This window comes from Tenrec ecaudatus, chromosome 2, assembly GCF_050624435.1.
Source record: "Tenrec ecaudatus isolate mTenEca1 chromosome 2, mTenEca1.hap1, whole genome shotgun sequence".
Taxonomy (NCBI): Eukaryota; Metazoa; Chordata; class Mammalia; order Afrosoricida; family Tenrecidae; genus Tenrec; species Tenrec ecaudatus.
The window spans coordinates 237,356,083-237,375,126 of record NC_134531.1 but is presented as its reverse complement, the minus strand read 5'-3'; the positions used below and the strand labels follow the sequence as shown (position 1 = coordinate 237,375,126).

At 34.4% G+C, this 19,044-nt stretch overlaps 1 protein-coding gene across 1 annotated transcript in view; it reads left to right on the top strand.

The window, feature by feature from the left end:
* The window catches only part of NCAM2 (neural cell adhesion molecule 2), a 595,057-nt gene extending 579,359 nt beyond the window's left edge, over positions 1-15,698 (top strand). Inside the window, exons 17-18 of the mRNA XM_075542416.1 lie at positions 13,395-13,514; positions 14,704-15,698. Coding sequence (XP_075398531.1) covers positions 13,395-13,514; positions 14,704-14,812 — 229 coding nt within the window. The 3' untranslated portion in view covers positions 14,813-15,698. The remainder of the gene's footprint in view (positions 1-13,394; positions 13,515-14,703) is intronic.
* Positions 15,699-19,044: the final 3,346 nt, after the last annotated feature.

Genomic DNA, 19,044 nt, shown 5'->3' with positions numbered 1-19,044 from the left:
CTTGACTCTGTATACTGTAATAAATTAGGGCAACTTTTGTCAGGTACCATTGAGTCTGTTCCAGCTCTTAACAACTATGCACAACAGACAAACACTGCCCACTCTTGCGCTGTACTCACAATTGTTCTGACTTGACCCCATTAGTGCAGCCATGTTGTTGATCCATCTTGTTGAGGACTTCCTTTTAACCCATTATGCTTCCAGGGATCCTCGGATCCTGAACAATGGCAATTCCAGAACACTTAAATGTGTTCATGCAGAATCTGTATATAGAACAAGTCAGAGTCATTCCCTTCTCCAAGGGAGTATGCTGTGATTTTTGAAATTTCAAATGAGAAAGGTGTATGTCAGAACTGATCAAAGAGCAACTATATGAAGAAGTTGGCACAGGGATCAGAGGAGGCCAACTTACACCCTGTGACAGCATAACAACCTTGTAGACAGCATAACCTTGCTTGCTGAAAGGGAAGAGCAACTGAAGCACTTACTAATGAGGATCAAAGATGGTTCGTTTTAGTCTGGATTACACTTCTACCTAAAGAAAGCAAAAATCCTCACAACTGAATCAGTGCACCATGTAGTGGTCAGATTTTATGTCAGTGGATGAATGTGTAGAGGTCCAGTCCAACGTATCATCAAGACACACCCTAATGACGCCTCTTCGGGAGTGTGGTTCTTTATAAGAGAAAAATTAAGAACCTTTGTCCCTCTCCAGCCCTTGGCATTCCTCCTTGATTAGATTATATATTTGCCTCCAGGTGTGACCCCATGGGGTCCACAAATCTGGTGGGTGCCTTATTCCCACCAACCTTAATCCATGCAACCCTTCCCTCAGCAGCCTGTGATTCCTCTTCTCTCTCCACCATTCTGGAGTTACCAATTTGCATGTACTTGAATCTGAAGAGGGCTCCAGCTAGCATTGGATCCATGGACTTATTTGGATTGGGTTGGGACATCTTCCTGATGCAAAATTCTTTCTTATTCATATATGACTGTCACTGGTTTTGCTTCTCTAGACACCAGCCTAATACAAGCCACATATGAAATGAAAAAGCATTCAAGTTTTCAAGGATTTCATTTTACTTAGATATACAATAAACACCCATGGAATTGGCACTCAAAAAGTCAAGCAATGTACAATATTTAGTTGGGCAAACACGATGCAATAAACTTTTTAAAACAAGGCCATCACATCAAGAACTCCTATATGCTTCACTCAAGGCCTGTGGTTTTCCAGAACCCTAGTCCCGGTGGCCAACATGTGTCTCCTCAGTTTGTCACACTGTGGTGGCCTCCGTGTGGCTGTGATGCTGGAAGCTAGACCACTGGTATTTCAAATGCCAGCAAAGTCACCCAAAGCAAATAAGTTTTAATGGAGCTTCCAGACTAAGACTAGACTATAAAAAGGGATTACTTGCCAATTTGGGAGAATATAGTTGCTGAAAGCCTTATGCATAAATTTAAACATTGTCAGATACTGAAGGTCTAATGGAAAGAAGCAGGCTGTTGTCAGAGATGGTGTCAGAAATTGGGCCCCTTGGATGAGAAAGCACTTGAAATGTGACTGAATAGGAGCTGTTTTCTCAAGTAGAGTCACCAAGGTGAGGTGAATAGAGTAAAGCCCATGTAAGTAGAATCTTCAGGACCATCATTTACTGATGGGGCACAACTCATGGTAAAAAGAAAACACTGCAAACATCTACTAATAATCAGAACTGGTAAAGCATGAAGTACGAATCTAGGAAAATTGGAACTTCTAAAAAATAAAATAGAATGCATAAAGATCAATATCTTAGATATTATTGAACTGTAATGGACTGTTGTTTAGATTAAAATTTTGAATCATTTTGAATCAGAAAATCATATGGCTTACTATGCCAAGAAACACTGACATTACACTCATTGTCAAAAAGGACATTTCAAGAAATATCTTGATATACAATCCTTTCTATGATAGGATTATAGTTATCCACCTTCAAGGAAATCCAATCAATACAACTATTATTCAAATTTATGCACTAACCACAATAGTTAGTGCTGAAGAAATTGAAGAATTCTACCAATATATTCAGTCTGAAATTGATTAAAGATGTAATAAAAATTCATTGATAATTATTGGCAATTGGTATGCAAAAGTTAGAAACAAAAGGAAGAACAATAGTTGGAAAATATTATATTGGTGATAGAAATGAAGCTGGTGATCACATGATAAAATTTACAAGAATAAAATTTTGTTCCTAGTAAATATATTTTCTCAAAAACACAAAAAGATACTATGTATGGACTATATGTATGGACATCTCCAGACACAGAAATCAAATTGACTACATCGTGGGAAGAGAACCTGGAGAAGTTCCATTTCAGCAGCTAAAATCAGGCCAAGGTCTGACTGTGGAACATACTATGAATTGCTCATATGTAAATTCAGATTGAAGTTGAAGAAAAATAAAACACATCCGCAAGATACAAAATATGACCTTGAGTCTATACCACCTGAATTTTGAGAACATTTCAAGGACAAACTTGACATCCTGCAAACTAGTAACACCAGACCTCTTGAGCTATTGGAGGGCACCAAGAAGAGCATTCGTGTATAAAACCAAAGGTCAGTAAAAATACAGGAAAAAATCAAAGTGAAAGTGAGGAGAGACTCTCAAATCTGATCTTATTCATAGAGTAGCTAGCAAACAGAAGAAATGAAGTCAAATAGTTGAATATAACATTTTTAAAGGCAGCTTGACAAGACAAAGTAAAATATAATAATGAAATGTCAAAGGCCTACAACTAGAAAAACAAAAAGGAAGAACACTCATCGTAATGAAAGAACTCAAGAAAGAAATCAAGACTTCAGTCGAGTTATTGAAAGATCCTATGGACAGAATTCTGAATGATGCAGGAAGGATAAAAAATGGAGAGTATACATAGAGTCACTGTACTAAAAATACTTAGTTGACATTCCTTCCTTTGAAGAGGTAGCATATGAGCAAGAACCATAGTGCTGAAGGTAAAAGTTCAAGGGGCACTGAAGACTTTAGCCCAAAACAAGGCTCTAAGAATTGATGGAATACCAATTGAAATGTTTCAAAAAGTTGAAGAAGCACTCACTCATTCATGCAAGGGAATTTGGAAGACAACTACTTGGACAACTGACTGGAAGAGATGTATATCTGTACTTATTCCAAAGAAAGGTAGACCAGCAAAATGCTCAAATTTTGGAGCAATATCATTAATATAGAAAGCAAGTATAATTTTGCTGAAGATCACTCAACAATGGTGACAGTTGTCCTTGGACAGGGAATGGTCAGAGGTTCAGGCCAGATTGAGAAGAGGAAGTGATGTAACTTCTGATATTAGATGAAACTTGGCTCCTATCTGCGAACCTCAGAAAGATGTTTATTTGAGTCTTATTGACTATACCAAAGTATCAGACTATGTGAATTTAACAAACTATGGATAACCTTGAGAAGAAGGGGAAGACAAGAACACTTGATTGTGCTCATGCAGAATTTTGGATGAATCACGAGGCAGTTGTGGGAACAGAACAAGAGAATATTGCTTGGTTTAATATCAAGATGGGTATACTTCTGGTTTGTGTGACATTTCCATACCTATGCCATCTGTGTACTGAGCAAATCATCAGAGAAACTGAATTATATGAAGAAGAATGTGACATCAGGATTAAGGAAAGTTTTATTAACAATCTGCAATATGCAGAAGACACAGCCTTGTTTGCTGAAAGTCATGAGGACTTGAAGCATTTGCTGATTAAGAAAAAGGATGACAGCCTTCAGTATGGATTTCAACTCAGTGTAAATAAAATCAAACTCCTTACACCTGGATGAGTAGGTAACATCATGATAAATGGAGAAAAACGTGTAGTTGTCAAAGATGTTTTTCTTTGTTTGTTTTGGGTCTTTTTATGCCTGTTACCTGATCCCATTTACACCTCATGATCACAGAGGCTGGTGTGCTTCTTCCATGTAGGCTTTGTTGGTTCTCTTCTAGAGAATGAACTGGTGTAACGTCAAGCCTCTAAGACTCCAGACGCTATTCTTTTGATAGCTGGGCACCATCAGCTTTCGTCACCACATTTACTTGTGCCTCCATTTGTCTTCAACTATTGTGTTAGAGGGTGAGCATCACAGAATCCCAGGTTGTTAGAACAAAGTGTTCTTGTGTTGAGGGAGGGCTTGAGCAGAGGCTCAAAGTTCATTCAGTACCTCATGTATTGTCATATAAACATATGTACATCAGCTAAAACCTCTATTTTTGTGAATTAATATAACATTTATACTCACCCATGTTTATAACTCTGTCCATAGCTTTGCTTCCTAGATCTTTCCTCTGTTTCCTTTTCCTTCCTCCTGTCCCACCATCATGCTCTCTCTTCTGCCCCTTGGTAAATCCTCTCGGCTAAATTGCCATTGCTCCAACATACCCATCATCTCTACATCCTCCTTGTTATTGATTTTAATTCCCTAGATGTCCCCCTGTCTACGGTGTTGTTTGATCACCACTCCCTTCCCTGTACATCTTCTTCCCCTCTAGTCCCCCCAGAATAATTGGTCCCATTGCTTTCTCATCGGGCTTGCTTCCTATGCCTCTCATATAGGTAGCAAACCAACAATAGTGGAGACAAACAAAAGATTGAATGAAAAAGAAAAAAAAACCTGAAAAAACATACATAATTCCAGGTCTTTCCAATCACATTTATTACTATCTCCCCACCTCTTGTGGGGGTTCTGGGAATTGCCTCTCATAGCCTGAAGTCTATTATGGGGACTCCTCTAGTGCTTTGGGGCTCTGCTTTTTTCCCATTCCTGATCTCTTAGGTTCCCTTCTTGGTTCGCTCAGACTAGACTCACTCCCCACCATGTGCTCCCGGTAATGTCCTCTGTCAGGTTATGCTCCATTGAGGGGACATCATGTCTTAAGCTGTTGTTGGCCCCACAGTCCTCTCTGTACTTTAGCAGCTCCATGGAAGGATGTCCTCCTCAGGGCTTGGTGTGCCGATAAGGGGTCTAGGCCATCACTCTTTCTTTTTCCTTCATGGTTTCCTTCTGTGTGGGCATGGGATGCTGGCCCCTTTCCCCAACCTGTAAGTTTAGTGTCATCCTCTGTAACACACACTTCTAAGGTAGGGGTTAGTTTGACTCTGATTGGGGTCATTCCTGTAACTCCATGTGTCCTCAAGATTTGGCCAACCATGGTTGTCTGCATGTACATTCCCATTTTTATGGAGATATAAACAATACGCTCCCCTAAAAATAATGATGGGGTGGGGGTGGGGCTGAGCATAGGCCCAAAACCCAATGGTAGACCATGGGATATCCCCTCACATCAGGATCACAAGGAAGAGATGAGTCAACCAGGGCACAGTATAACATCCATGAAACACACAATCTGGCTCATTGATGTGTCCTCTCCCCACACTACCATGACCTCAGTCTGGCCTTTCACTTTGGACTAGACCAGAACAAATAAGAGCTCACGACACAAGTTATCCAGGCAGACAAACCTCTCGGGGAAAGAAAAGGGAGTACATATACTAAGAGGGTAGGGGGAAGAAAGTGAGGAAAGGGGAAGAAGGGGGAACTACTACCCCTCCCCCTCATGAGGGGGATGGACAAAAGAAACGTGGGTGAAAGTAGACAGAGCTCTGTGTAAGATGTGAAGTTAATAGTCATGAGGATGAGAGGGGCAGGAGGGAGAGAAGCTGATACCAAGGACTCAAATAGAAAGTAAATATTTTGAAAATAATGATGGAAACATATGTACAAATATGTTTGATACAATTGATGTATGGATTATTACAAGAGCTGTAAGAGTTCCCAATAAAATGATTTTTAAAATAAACAAAATATTTTTTTCTTGCTTAGAGATACAATCAATGCTCATGGAAGTAACAGTCAAGAGAGTATAAGATGAGGAGCTGATACCAAGGGCTCAAGCAGAAAGCAAATGTTTTGAGAATGATTGTGGCAACAAATGTACAAATGTGCTTGACATAGTAGATGTATGTATAGATTGCGATAAACATTGTTTGAGCTCCCAATAAAATGATTTAATTTATATATATGTATATATACCAATAGTCCAACCAGATAAAAATAAAGTATGGGAAAAGTCAGGTTGTTACTAAGACAATGCCTGTCATTGGTAGACTGGTACAGGGGCAGTGGATGATTGAATATGGCTCTTCTAGTCTAAGTCCCACCTCTCGGGAAATAACCTTTCCTTGCATGGATCCGGTAAGAAGTCAGGGAAGATGCTGATAGGATTCACCAATGAGTCATTGTAGACATGATTCTGAGGAGTCACATCCTGCTGTATACAGCATGAACTCTCTCAGAAGCAGGAGGAGGGATCTTATTACCACCTGAGCCAGGAGTGGAGCACATCCTCTGGACTCAAGATTTCTGTAGCGTGAACCTCTTGGGTCCAGATGATACCTGTACTCTTAGAGGAGCAACAACATAGCTGGGAGCCAGAACATGGAACAGTGCGATGGACTTCACAAACCACAGATCAAGTTCAGATGAGCGCTATTGTGCAGGAGGTTGGATCACATTTGCTGACCCATGGAACGGAATGCTTCCTGGGCGAGACTTATAGCAAAGTGGAATGCTGCTATGGGCATTTATTGTCAGACCTCAGACTTTGTAACATCCTGACAAACAACTGCCCTGAGCATTTATCATTGGCATGACATGTTAACTTCCTTAGTAAAACTTTAATCATGGGGGGAAAGAGATTATTAGATGCATTGAATTTGGTAGATCTGCTGCACAAGACCTCTTTAGAGTACTGAAAATAATTCTTTGAAGAATAAGGTGCACCTGACCTTAGTCACGTGTAAATTGACCATTGAATAAGGAAGACCGAAGAAGAATCTATGCGTTCTAATTGTGGTCTTGGATCTGCTAACAGGACAAATACATCTGTCTTGAAAGAAGTAAGGCCAGAGTACTCCTTAGATAAAAAGATGGAAGACGTCTTTCCAAGTTTATATGTGTTATAAGGAGAAGCCAGTCCCTGGAGAAGACATGCTTGCTAAAGTGGAGGGGCAGCAAAAAAGAGAAAGGCTCTCATTGAGATGGATTGACACAGTGGCTGCAGCATAGGGTTACAGGACATAAAACTGCTTTGATGGTGCACAGCACGCAGTGTTTTGCTGTGCCGTACTTAGGGTTGCTGTGGGACAAAGTCAACTCAACTCAACAGTAGTTTAGTGGCTTTGCATTGTTCTAGTAACCTCAAGGTTTGCAGTTCAAAGCCCCCATTCACCTCTAGGAAGAAAGACCATGCCTTCTACTCCATGTGGGAAACCCACCTGGGCTGCTCTGCACTGACCTGTAGAGTTACTGGGATTGGAATCCATTTGGTGGCAGTGAGATTTTTGATGCCTATGAAAAGTTCCTAAGAAATACAGAAGAATTGACCAATTTGTATTATGGTGTACAAGAATGTCTACAATGGACCACCAGAAGAAGAAATAAATCTAATAATTCTTATACCCCAAATACTCATTAAAATCAATAATGGCAATATTTCATCTCACTTTGGATATTATATCAAGAGTGACCAATTCCTGAAGAAGGATCGCATGCTTGGTGTTAGAAAGTCGGCCAAAAAAAAAAACAACAACAACAAAAAGGTGTCAGGGGGAATCTTTAACAAGAAGGGTTGACACAATAGGCAAAAAATTAACTAAACTATATCAAATCTATCTATGCAAAGTTTTATTCTATTGTATGTACAGTTGCTATGAGCTGGAACTGATTTGAAACCTCTTAAAAACAACAAAATACATGTATGCATGTTTCATGAGTAATTAACATTTAAAAATGGGATTAATATAGCATAAACTTCTAAATAGGTTCAAAAATCTCATGTAAGTACAAACTTTATATTATAACAGTTTGTTATATTATGCTAACTTCTTACCAAACACATTTGCTACACATGAGGAGCGTTTCTAGGAAACCATATTGGCTGTGAGCTCAGTTTTCTACGGAATTAATTCAATAGTCAGTCCGAAAATATCTCATTGTTACTTAGAATGTATCAAGATAAAATTATTTTTTTCTGATTGTCTCACATTAAAATATAAAAGTGAAAATGTACAATTATTTTTCTTTTATGTATCCATTTATTTATTTAAAACAGTAAATATGTTTTCAAATGTTTATGTTCCAATGTTAATTTTCAAGCACTATCATCTGGATATATAATTGTGAACAAAAGTAGAATCAGTTTTTGCAATGAACATTTAGTCTGTGAAACATATTTTAGTAAAAAAACAAAATCCCACATATAAAAAAATCACTATGTGATAATTGCTACATACTATGTAATAATATAAATAATTTGCCTACTAATATTTTTATTTGAGAAATCGATGATAAAGAATGAGTGCAACCAAGGGGCTGTTGTGAGTTATGTGTATGTTGGGAGTAGTATGGAAAGTGACATTCCAGCTGAAGGAATAGAATGTGAAAAGACTGTCATAAAAGGAAATATGAATTTATCCAATAATTGAGCAATTATGATTAAACATCAGGTCAGTCATTGCTGAATTACACTGAGAGAAAAGATGGATTGCTTTGATTTTATTCTTCACAATCTTTACAAACTATTGTGAGTTGGATGAAGATTTACAGAGTGGCTTATCAGTTTGGTATTTCATTTTCATAATTCAGCATTTTATATATTTTGTTTTAAATCACCCATTAAAGTCCCTTTTATGTATTACCACTCATCCCACTGTCTTCTTGTGTTTACAGTTTCCGTTTTTCCTTCTTTCTCAATCCTTTTAACCTTGTCCTTATGTAAAAGCTATCTTAGGTGGTTAGATTATATCAGACCAGCAGAGTCAGCACGGGCCATAATCTTGGGGGGTTCCTTTGTCCCTATCCAACAAATAAAGCTGTTCTCTTTTTGATTTTTTAAGTTATTTTTCACATTGTATCCCACTCTACTCATGATCTTCTGCTGAGAGCCTTTTTGGAGTGATTGATGTCAGTAGTTGGCACCATCATTTTTTGTTTTTCCAACAGGACTGTGGTCTCAGGGACTTATTTTCTTGATGACACAATAAGTGTAACTACAATTATAATTCTATGAACAGGCTTCAGAAAGTTCATGAAATGGAATTCAAAATGATGAAAATTGGCACAAATGTTATGAAGTCCTCTAACACATGGGCCATCATTTTTGAATAAATGACTTAATATGTGAAGAAGGTTATAAAATAAAAAAGCGTGCAAACAAAGAATGTCAGTAAATCAGGGTGTGTCTAGTGGAAATAGGGATATCAGCACATACAGCCATTTTGCTTCAGCGAAAACCACATAATGGGTATTTGACAAAATGGAGTCTATGAGTCGGAATTGACTCGATGGCAATGAGTGAGTTAATTGTATTAGATTATTAGTCGAAACATTCAGTAGTTAAAGATACATCTCAGGACTTTAGTAAATTATCATAAATCCTAAAGCACACAAGGCACATAGAATGGTACAAATAATACAGAAGAACCTATAATTCAAATATAATTAGGTAATGAGAGTAATCTAATTGGAATGAATCACATTTGATTCATTCTTTCAGCTCTTCTATAAATTATGAAAATTAAATCTCATATCTGAATTATAACAACACAAGGTTAATGGGGTATTAGTGGATGATAGCTCAATTCCCATTTCTTTCAAAAGCTTTACTGAACATTTGGCGGTAGTGTTCAGCAGCTGTTTTAATTCAAATATTACAATAATATATGATTTTTAGTTTTACTTATATAGAGTGGTCTAAACTTCAATCTCAGAAATCATAAAACACTAATTTAAAGAGAACAGGAAATTATTTTACTTACTTCCAATCAAAGGAAATATATGGAGCGTAGTATTTTTAAGATTTAAATCTTTTGTTTTATATTTGCCCGGGAGCTTTTATTTCCTCCATTCTCTTTTAATCAAAAACTCTTAAACATCTCATTAACAATCTATTTTAGTCAAAACGCCTTCTACATCTTATTATGCTTTATGAGATAAAGTAAAGTTAACATATAAGTTGCTCTTTAAAGACATATGTCTTTATACTTTAAGATCCCTAATGGTATATGGGTTTATTTGTATATATTTAGGGCTGATAATAACCAGATAATGACTTATTTGCTCAAAACCAATATATACTGGTAGTATATGTTTACTTGTTATATAATATTATAACTAGCAATGATCATGATACACCTGATGATGTCTGAAAAGGACAGAGCGCAGTTAGACATTTATAATCTTTGAGGTGTTAACTCTCTGTAATTACAGCTTACTAGTTATTGCTATTTCTTTTGGGACATAGGTACAAAAAGTATAACCCCATGTATATTCTGAGCTCTGGTAGTGTAATGATGATGGGTTGGGCTGCAATCTCAATGGTCAGCAGTTCAAAACCATCAGCCACTCCATGTGAGAAAGAAAGGGATTTCTACTCCCTTAAAGAGTTATAGCCTCTGAAACTCACAGGCGGTGGTTCTACCACATTCTGCAGTGCCTTTGCGAGCCGGCATCAACTCAATGACAGTGAGTTTGGTTTTGTTTAATGTGCATGCATATACTATATTGATTTTAAAAACCCAGATTACTAAAGAATATAGAAAGCAGAAATCATCTTTCTTATTCCTGATGGCATTTACCTTCACATGGATAAATGCTATTAACATGCTGCTCTCCATGTTTCCAAATATTTTTTAAATTTAGTTCATAATTTAAAAAGGAATGAGATCCTATTGCTGATATATACTCACATCCAATATATGCATTATTGTTAGGCCCTACTGAATATCTTCTGACTCAGAGACACAGTATACGACAGACCACAGCAGAGGCACATCCGCACAGTTGTTCTGCTTGAGTCCTTTGTGATGGTTATTGTGTCAATCTAGAACATTGAGTCCTTTTCTTTTTGGCTGGTCCCTCCTCCCCCTTGACCAAGTATGCTGTCCTTATCTCGGCACTAGTGTCTCATGATAACCTGCCCCAGTACGCGAGATGAGGTCTTACCAGCCGCATTTGTAAGTAGCGTTCTGACTATACTTTTTTCAAAACAGATTTAAATTGTGTTCCTGGCCTTTTGTGGTACTTTAAAATATTCTTTGCCAACACAGTAAGTTTTCCTTCATCATGTCCCAGTTTTCAAGTGTATGTGAAAACACCAGGCCTTGGGTTACACGCTTCTTACTTCTCTATGTGACGTCTTTGAGAGTTCACACGTCAAAGCGGTCTTTTGCAGTAGACTTGCCCAATGCAATACATCATTTGCTATTTTGACTGCTGCTTCCATAACACTTGTGTATATATATCCACACAAAATGAAATCCTTGATACTGTCAGTGTCAGAATTCCCTTTATTTATTCTCTATTGGTTCAGTTAGGTGGATTTTTGTTTTCTTTACATTGAATTTTAATCTATAGATGAGACTATTATTTGACCATCATCAACAAGGGATTCCAGAGTTCTTCACGTTCATCGAGCACGCTTGTGTTATCTGTATATCTCAGCTTGTTCATCACTTTTTTTCCAATACTGATATGGCATTTTTCCTTATATAGTCCAGAGTCATGAATTATTTGTCCAGCATACAGATAGAATAAGTATGGTTAAAGATACTAATGCAGTTCAACCAAATCCTTTTATCATTCAGGTTAGTTTTATTGTTCATTCATGTCTCAGCATTTCTAGGGTCTATTAAATATATGGGCCACTGGTTTTTTGTTTGTTTTCTTCACACTCCTGGTTTACATACTTTTTAAGAACTCATTTCAAGGATGAGCAACTTTAATAAAACATTGTTTTGGTGCTTTTGCATTGACATATTTTTCCTTTTATGAATAAATATTTATATATCACAACCTCCCGATACTCTTGAACCATGTTCTCTTTGATGACACAAGAAATACAGTATTAATTTGTAGCATCCTTTGTCATAAATGTCATCTTAGTATATCTATATTTATTAGAAATGTACCAAGATAGCATAGTATTTTACACCAAGGAAACATCACTCCAATATATTTTCTTTTGGATTAGAAGCAATTTGTTGTTGTTTTCATCATTCCCTTTAATACCAAAAATAATCCATTTGTTGGATATGCTGGGGTAGAAGAAAGATTTTACCTGATTTCCCCTAACGATTTCATTCACCATTAGGAGAAAAAAAATCCCAACTACTAGAACCTTTTCTACAAATATTTTATTACTAGAATATTTTGACTTCAATATTATAAATCATTTTTATTATATTAAGTTCAAAAATAAGTCCAGGGTAAAACTTAATATAAGCATTTCTTTATTCCTCTTTTGCCTCTGAAGATGGAAAGGTGAATCAAAATCAGGCAAGATGTACTCTAGTGCTGTAGAAAAGATCTACAAGACCCCTGAGTAGTTGAAGATTACTGTCCCTATCTTCTTCCCCTCCCCACCTCAATTTCTAAACAACATGAGGAATGTATCATTCTCATCTGCTCAATTTCACTTTACCTTTCATCATCACCAAATGCTTTCTAGTATACTCACATGGACAAGCTTATAGATTTTTAACAGAAATATATGCTTCCTTCATATGAAACCTCTTCTTTATGTTGGATTTTAAAATTTTCCTTACCAAAAAAACCCAATAACGAACAGGTGTTCCCCTTTTTTCAAGTATAAGACTGCAATAATCATGCTACTCTTGTTCTGACATATGTGACCTTATTAAAAATAAATGTAATATAGCAATCATGCCTTAATACATTTGTATATTAATTTATAAATTAAAATGTCATGCATATATGTTAAAATGTGTTTTATAGAAATTGTTTTTATCAAAAACTGTTAATATGTTCATGTAAATTACCAAAGTATAGCTAAAGCATTTTATATACATTTATATAGATATTTTAATACATGTGCATATTATAATACAGTAGCATATTATATATAATATAATGTTTCATAATTATAATGTACACAACATTGTATCTTTTCAAATGAAGTATTTACTTATATTTTTAAAATATATGGTACTTTAAAATATTTTGTTTATTTTTCTAAAAAATTAGTTTATGTATCTATTCCAAAGGGAACTGAAAATAAAATTTTATATGCTAGCTTCTTGATTAAAAAAGGAAGATCATTTGAATATGGAAAACATATATATACAAAGTTTAATTTTATACATATATTTTTTGCATTATTGTCTGTTGCATTTAAATAAAAATAATTTCTGATGTATTCTAATCCCTTGCTAATTTTCTTGAGGTGGAGTAGAGATGAAATGGGACTTTTATTCCATATTCTATAATGTATTCAATTTTACAATATAAAAGCAAGATTGGTTTTGTCTTTTTTTCTAGGAAAGATGGCTCAAAAGAACCCATAGTTGAGATGAGAACAGAGGATGAAAGGATCACTAGCCATGAAGATGGGAGCCCAGTAAATGAGCCAAATGAAACTACACCACTAACAGAGCCTGAGTATGTAGCTTGGCATGACCTTTGGGTATTATCAAAGCTGCCGACCCATTATACTTTGTAAATATAGTTATTTTTAATGAAATGTATAATATTTAAAACCCAGTTTCCTTTGAGACATCTAACACGAGAAAAATTGGATCAAGGTAACATAAAAATCCAGTGTGAAAAGATATGCATGTAACTTTATTCATAACTATCAAGAAGATAGAAATAGGTTACAGAAATAAGTGCTCCTCAAAAATTTTAAAGAATATGATGCTCTTAAACAGTGATTAAAAAGACAAGAAAGAAAGAAAAGATTAGGGTAGATGTTATAAAAGATTCAGAAACTTGCTCTTGAAAGTAGAGTAGCAACTAGAACCCCCTCCCAGGAAGACGAATAACGGAAAATTGGATGAGGTGCAATGGAGGACGATGTAAGATATTGAAATAATAATCTTTAACTTATCAAGGGTTCGTGAGGGGGGCTGGGGGGGAAGGGGAAAGAATCCCCACATGGCTTAAACCTCAATAAATCACCTCTGAACATAGTCCACGGATGTGAGGAGCCTTACTATTAACCAAAGAGCACTGTAAAGTTAATTATTGCAGATGTAGTTAAATTAAAAGCTAATCATTTATCATTTGATCTCCCTTTGGACCCCATTTAATATTTCAATTATTACTTTTTTCTGTTTTTAAATTTTTTCTTATTGTTGTCTTTTATTTTCTTCCCTTTTGTGTTGTTTTGTATGCTTTTCTGTGTATGAAATCTAAGACACATAGATGTATAGAGATAGCAAACTGGATTAATAATTAACTTGCGTCATGGCAGGAGAGGTGTGCGGGAGGGGAAGCTGGATTGGGAGCTCATAACAGTGAATACAAGAAGAAAATGTTCACCAAGTGATTTTAAATTTGTCATCTGGTAATGAAAGATTTAGCATTATTAAATATAAAAATATATTATTCTATTTGTCATTCTGAATTCTCAATCTTTTATAATTAATAGTTTTAAACTATTTTCTTTTCTTTTAAAAACTTTTTCAAATCAATTTGATATTGCTTTAGCCAAATTTGTTTTCTGTAATTTTATTAACTCTAAATGCCCAAGACATATAGTATATGTCTTTCTACAAAACAATGATTTAAACATTAGAAGATTTGCTGAACAAATTAAGTATAATATTAATTTCTCCTTTCTTTCTAGAAAATTGCCTTTAAAAGAAGAAAATGGGAAAGAGGTATTGAATCCAGAAACTATAGAAATCAAAGTTTCCAATGATATACAATCAAAAGAAGATGACAGCAAAGCCTAACTAAGTACAGATCGCAGCAGCTGGAACATCCCTACAAAGCGTGTATGGATTACAGTGACCCTATGACAAAACTATTCCATTGACCTTAATTTCTTGGGAAACTTTTAGCTTGGAATAGCTTGTACACATATACATATAATCAAATAATCCTGTCCATGATTCTTTTCCTGTTGTTGTTGTTGTTGTTGTTTATTTTATTAAGAATTTTAATACAGATATCTGACTGGCACCAACACTTGGGTATCAATTTGATGTAGTGATAGAAGTACTTCGATTTATTATATGATTAAGTGCTTTACTTCTTAAGACCTATATTCATACCACAGCCACTTTAGCACACAGAGGGATAGCGTAACAAAACAACAGTAAGCAAGCTTTGTGAGATAAATGGATGGGAAAGCTCTGCATGTTGTTGCATCTTATTTTAGGCAATGAGAACACTAAAATGACTTTTTGGTTTAAGATGAAGCACTTAATAAATGTAATACTTTTATCAACACATGTGAAGGAAACCCAGGGTTTCAGAGGGGCCAGATTTCCATGATTATAGTGTTATTTCCATGTTGATTTTTGATAGTGTGAAGTGCCAGATCAAAGTTGTTACCCATTTAAGTGAATATTAGTTGTGTGTGATACTGGATTAGAATGGCCCCTAAAATTCTGTGTCTTTATATATGCCATATTCATTCCAAAAGGATTACGCAAATATTAAATATATTGCGAATGAAAATAATATTGATTTCTGCCCTCAGCTTCAAATAAATAAATTGAAATGGGAACAATATCAATATGTTGTCTTATATATTTATAAGTATGTGATTACATTTTCTTTTTCAACTATCTTACCAAACAAGTCTCTACTGTTCAAACACTTAAAATCATAACCTTATATACATTTTTAATCCTATAGTTTAGTCAATATTTGTTTAAAACTCATATTTCCGATGGTTTAAATCAACCATCAAATTTAATTGGCTAAAATTAAATAAAACTCTTTAATGTTTATACATGTTTAAAATGTCAATAACAAACAATTGACTTCCCACTATATATGTTTATTCTGGATGTTGTAGTTGGAGTCATTTTTAAAATTTTGATGATTTTGGTTAAAGAAATTCTGTATTTATTCAATGTAAACTTTCTAATGTCACTTGTCGGAAACTAATCCAGAGTAAAGTACATATTAACTTCCAAGCTATGCAAGCTCCCTGAGGCAAAAGACTGAGATGTGATTTTGATTTATATGTAAGTTAAAATATGTATTTCTGATTATAAATATACATGCTAATTGGGAGCAAGTTTTAGATTATTTTCTCCTCGGAGAATCAAAATCCGGTCATCCCTTTAGCATTGATAACCTTTAGTGTTTCAGATGGGATTCACTCAAATATTCACTGGTAAGAGGATTTGTTCCAATAGAATATTGGAGAAATGTTTAGCAGTGCAGAACTAGCTGCTTTGGGTATCTCTCTATAGAGATAAAATGATAACTATTAAGTCTAATATTAATGCCACTCATAACCACTTTTATTTACAAAGTGCTTGAACTGTCAGCCAAGGAAAGACAGTTAATTATACATCATTCTTTACTTTTTTTGGCTGTCAGCAAGACACTCTATGAACATCTGCATGTTCAGGCACTAAATCACCCATGCCCTTGCCACAAGTAAGGCATTTTAATGAAGGAATCACTCATGCTACCCTTTCTGATGTATTCTCAAGAAAAAGACAAGAATTGCTGTGCCTACCTAGCAGTTTGAGTGGAGTCGAAACAAATGCACCAGTTCAATCACTGACGAGGTTGACTAACTGGTTCTGTCAGTACTTGAGTGTTGTTATTTAGGGTATGTGTGATCATCTGTTTTGCTTTACTTTGCTTGTTCACTTTCTTTGGCTAAAACTAGGCAAAACATTTGAATTCATACAAAGTGCAAATGGGTTTAGTGTCTATGAAGTAACAGCAATTGACATTATGTTCTTATTGACATAATGTTAACATTAAGAAGAGATTGTTCGGAAGTAATGATGAAGAAAGAATTAGAAAAGCTGGGAAAGAGATTTGGGATGTTTCCTATTGTCATATTTGTTATATTTGAGAACAGAATTAAATAATAAAACAAAATATGGTCGTGTTTTTCCTGTTTGAATACTTCTGTTTTCCTCATTTCGTTAGACTGTCCATGTAGACCAAATCATTTGATTAAATTTCTTGCCATGCATGTGAGGTAATTATGTGAGATAAAGAGCTAATTACAGTTCGTGTTTCAAGTGCACTGTTTCTATTGTCCAAATGATACTTCACTTCTTGTCCTTGGAATCTATGCCATTTTAGGCAATACTGTGATTTTTTTAACATTTCAGTGGAATGCTCCAAATGACTCTGTAACAGTCCCTAAGAGATGGGTGTTGTCAACTGTACAATAGGAGTACAACTGAAGTCGTCAATTTCTTACTTTCATTTTTATTCTAGATTAAACAGCTCCATCAAACTGTATAACTATTAATTTTATTGTTTCAGAATTTTCTTAAATGTTAGTATAAAATATCAAAAGAGCTGACTGTCCAAATAAGCTTAAACCTACACTAATTTCAACCAACAAGCCAATATGTTACTGAAAATGTAGGTATTTCATGAGAGGTTTAGTGGAATTAGGCAATGACAATCTATATTAAATAACATATAAAGGGAAAAGGAATATAAACATTTTAAGGAAAATATTCTTTTTAAAAAAACTGACACAAATTTTAATTTGTTACCCTTTTGCTACCATTTACAAAGCAATTTAATGAAATATTGTTTTTTTAAGATGTATTTATTATTATTATTGAATAAGACATCTGTTATCCAATTGTGATTGTCTAACATTAATGTAATATTGATTAATTTTATTTTATTTTTAATATTAACAACTCTAGAGACCTTCTTTTAAAAGGCTATTTAATCTAGGCAACTTTAACTGAATTTTTGAGCTAAATATTTATATAAATAGAAGGGTATATTAATCAAATTATTTATTTGAGTGAGAAAATTAATTGTAAATTTATAATTATAATTTTATTTTATGCTTCTTATTTTAATTAAGATGCATTTGTGCCTTTGAATTAGCATGGCACTGCTTTGTTAAATAAAATAAGGCAAAACATACATAAACCATTATCTTTAGGTTGCTCATATTTGTGACATTTTAAGGATACAGTTTATTTTCTTTCAGTGAATAAACTAAATTTGTTACATTGCCATATATTTAAATCTAAATATGGCAAGTTATACTGTGTAATTTATTTTCACTTGTGACAAAATCTTTCAATGGATACTCACATGAGATTCACTTAATTTGTTTTATATTGTTGTTTTAGACAATAAATGCATTGTAGATATTGCTGAATTTGAATTTTCCCAGTTGTAAGGCAGCAGATGAGTTTTTAAAAGGGGTAAGTTACGATGGTGTTATTTTAGTCTACATTGCTCCTACTGAGGTAAATTTCATGTGGGCTCAAAAATTATGCTTTATTATTGATGATTAAATATTTGCAACTGTTTAAGATATTTTCAATAGAGTGTTAGGAATAATAATCCTCCTCTCTTAACTTCTGAAATACTAGAATACAATATTTTAATTTTTATAAAATGTTCAATGTTCTTTTAAATAGACAATAATGAAAATACTGAATTTGAATACCATATAAAGTTGTATCCATAGTGAATAACCATTATGGTTAGGTAAACAGTTATTTTTGAAAAATGAAATCATTAACATTATTTTTCTTTAGGAAGTAGTGTTGCATATTTTATTAACCCTATAAAGCATTTTTACATGGACTCACATTAATATGTCATAGGCATACACTGACTTCAACTAAAATTGAAATATGAAATGTCATATAAATTAAATTCACAAATATAATAAAGTAATTCAAGACATTCTACTCATGGGTCTTAGGGACATACAGAGATGGAACAAGTTTATAAATGAATGGTATAAAAAAGACCTCAAATAGTAATTGCTGAATAGATATCATTCAATAAGAATTTCTTTCTGTTTTCAAAAATTGAATTTACCATGTAGATGCAGGTATTCAACAATATAAAATAATGATAATAAATCAATTCACATCTCTTATATAAATGTCAAAGACAAAGATTGTGCTGAAGTATGTATTTAAAGTACATTTAAACTTTTTAGAGAAATACTTACTTATTCTGTGTAGTACTTTTCAAATACATTAAATAT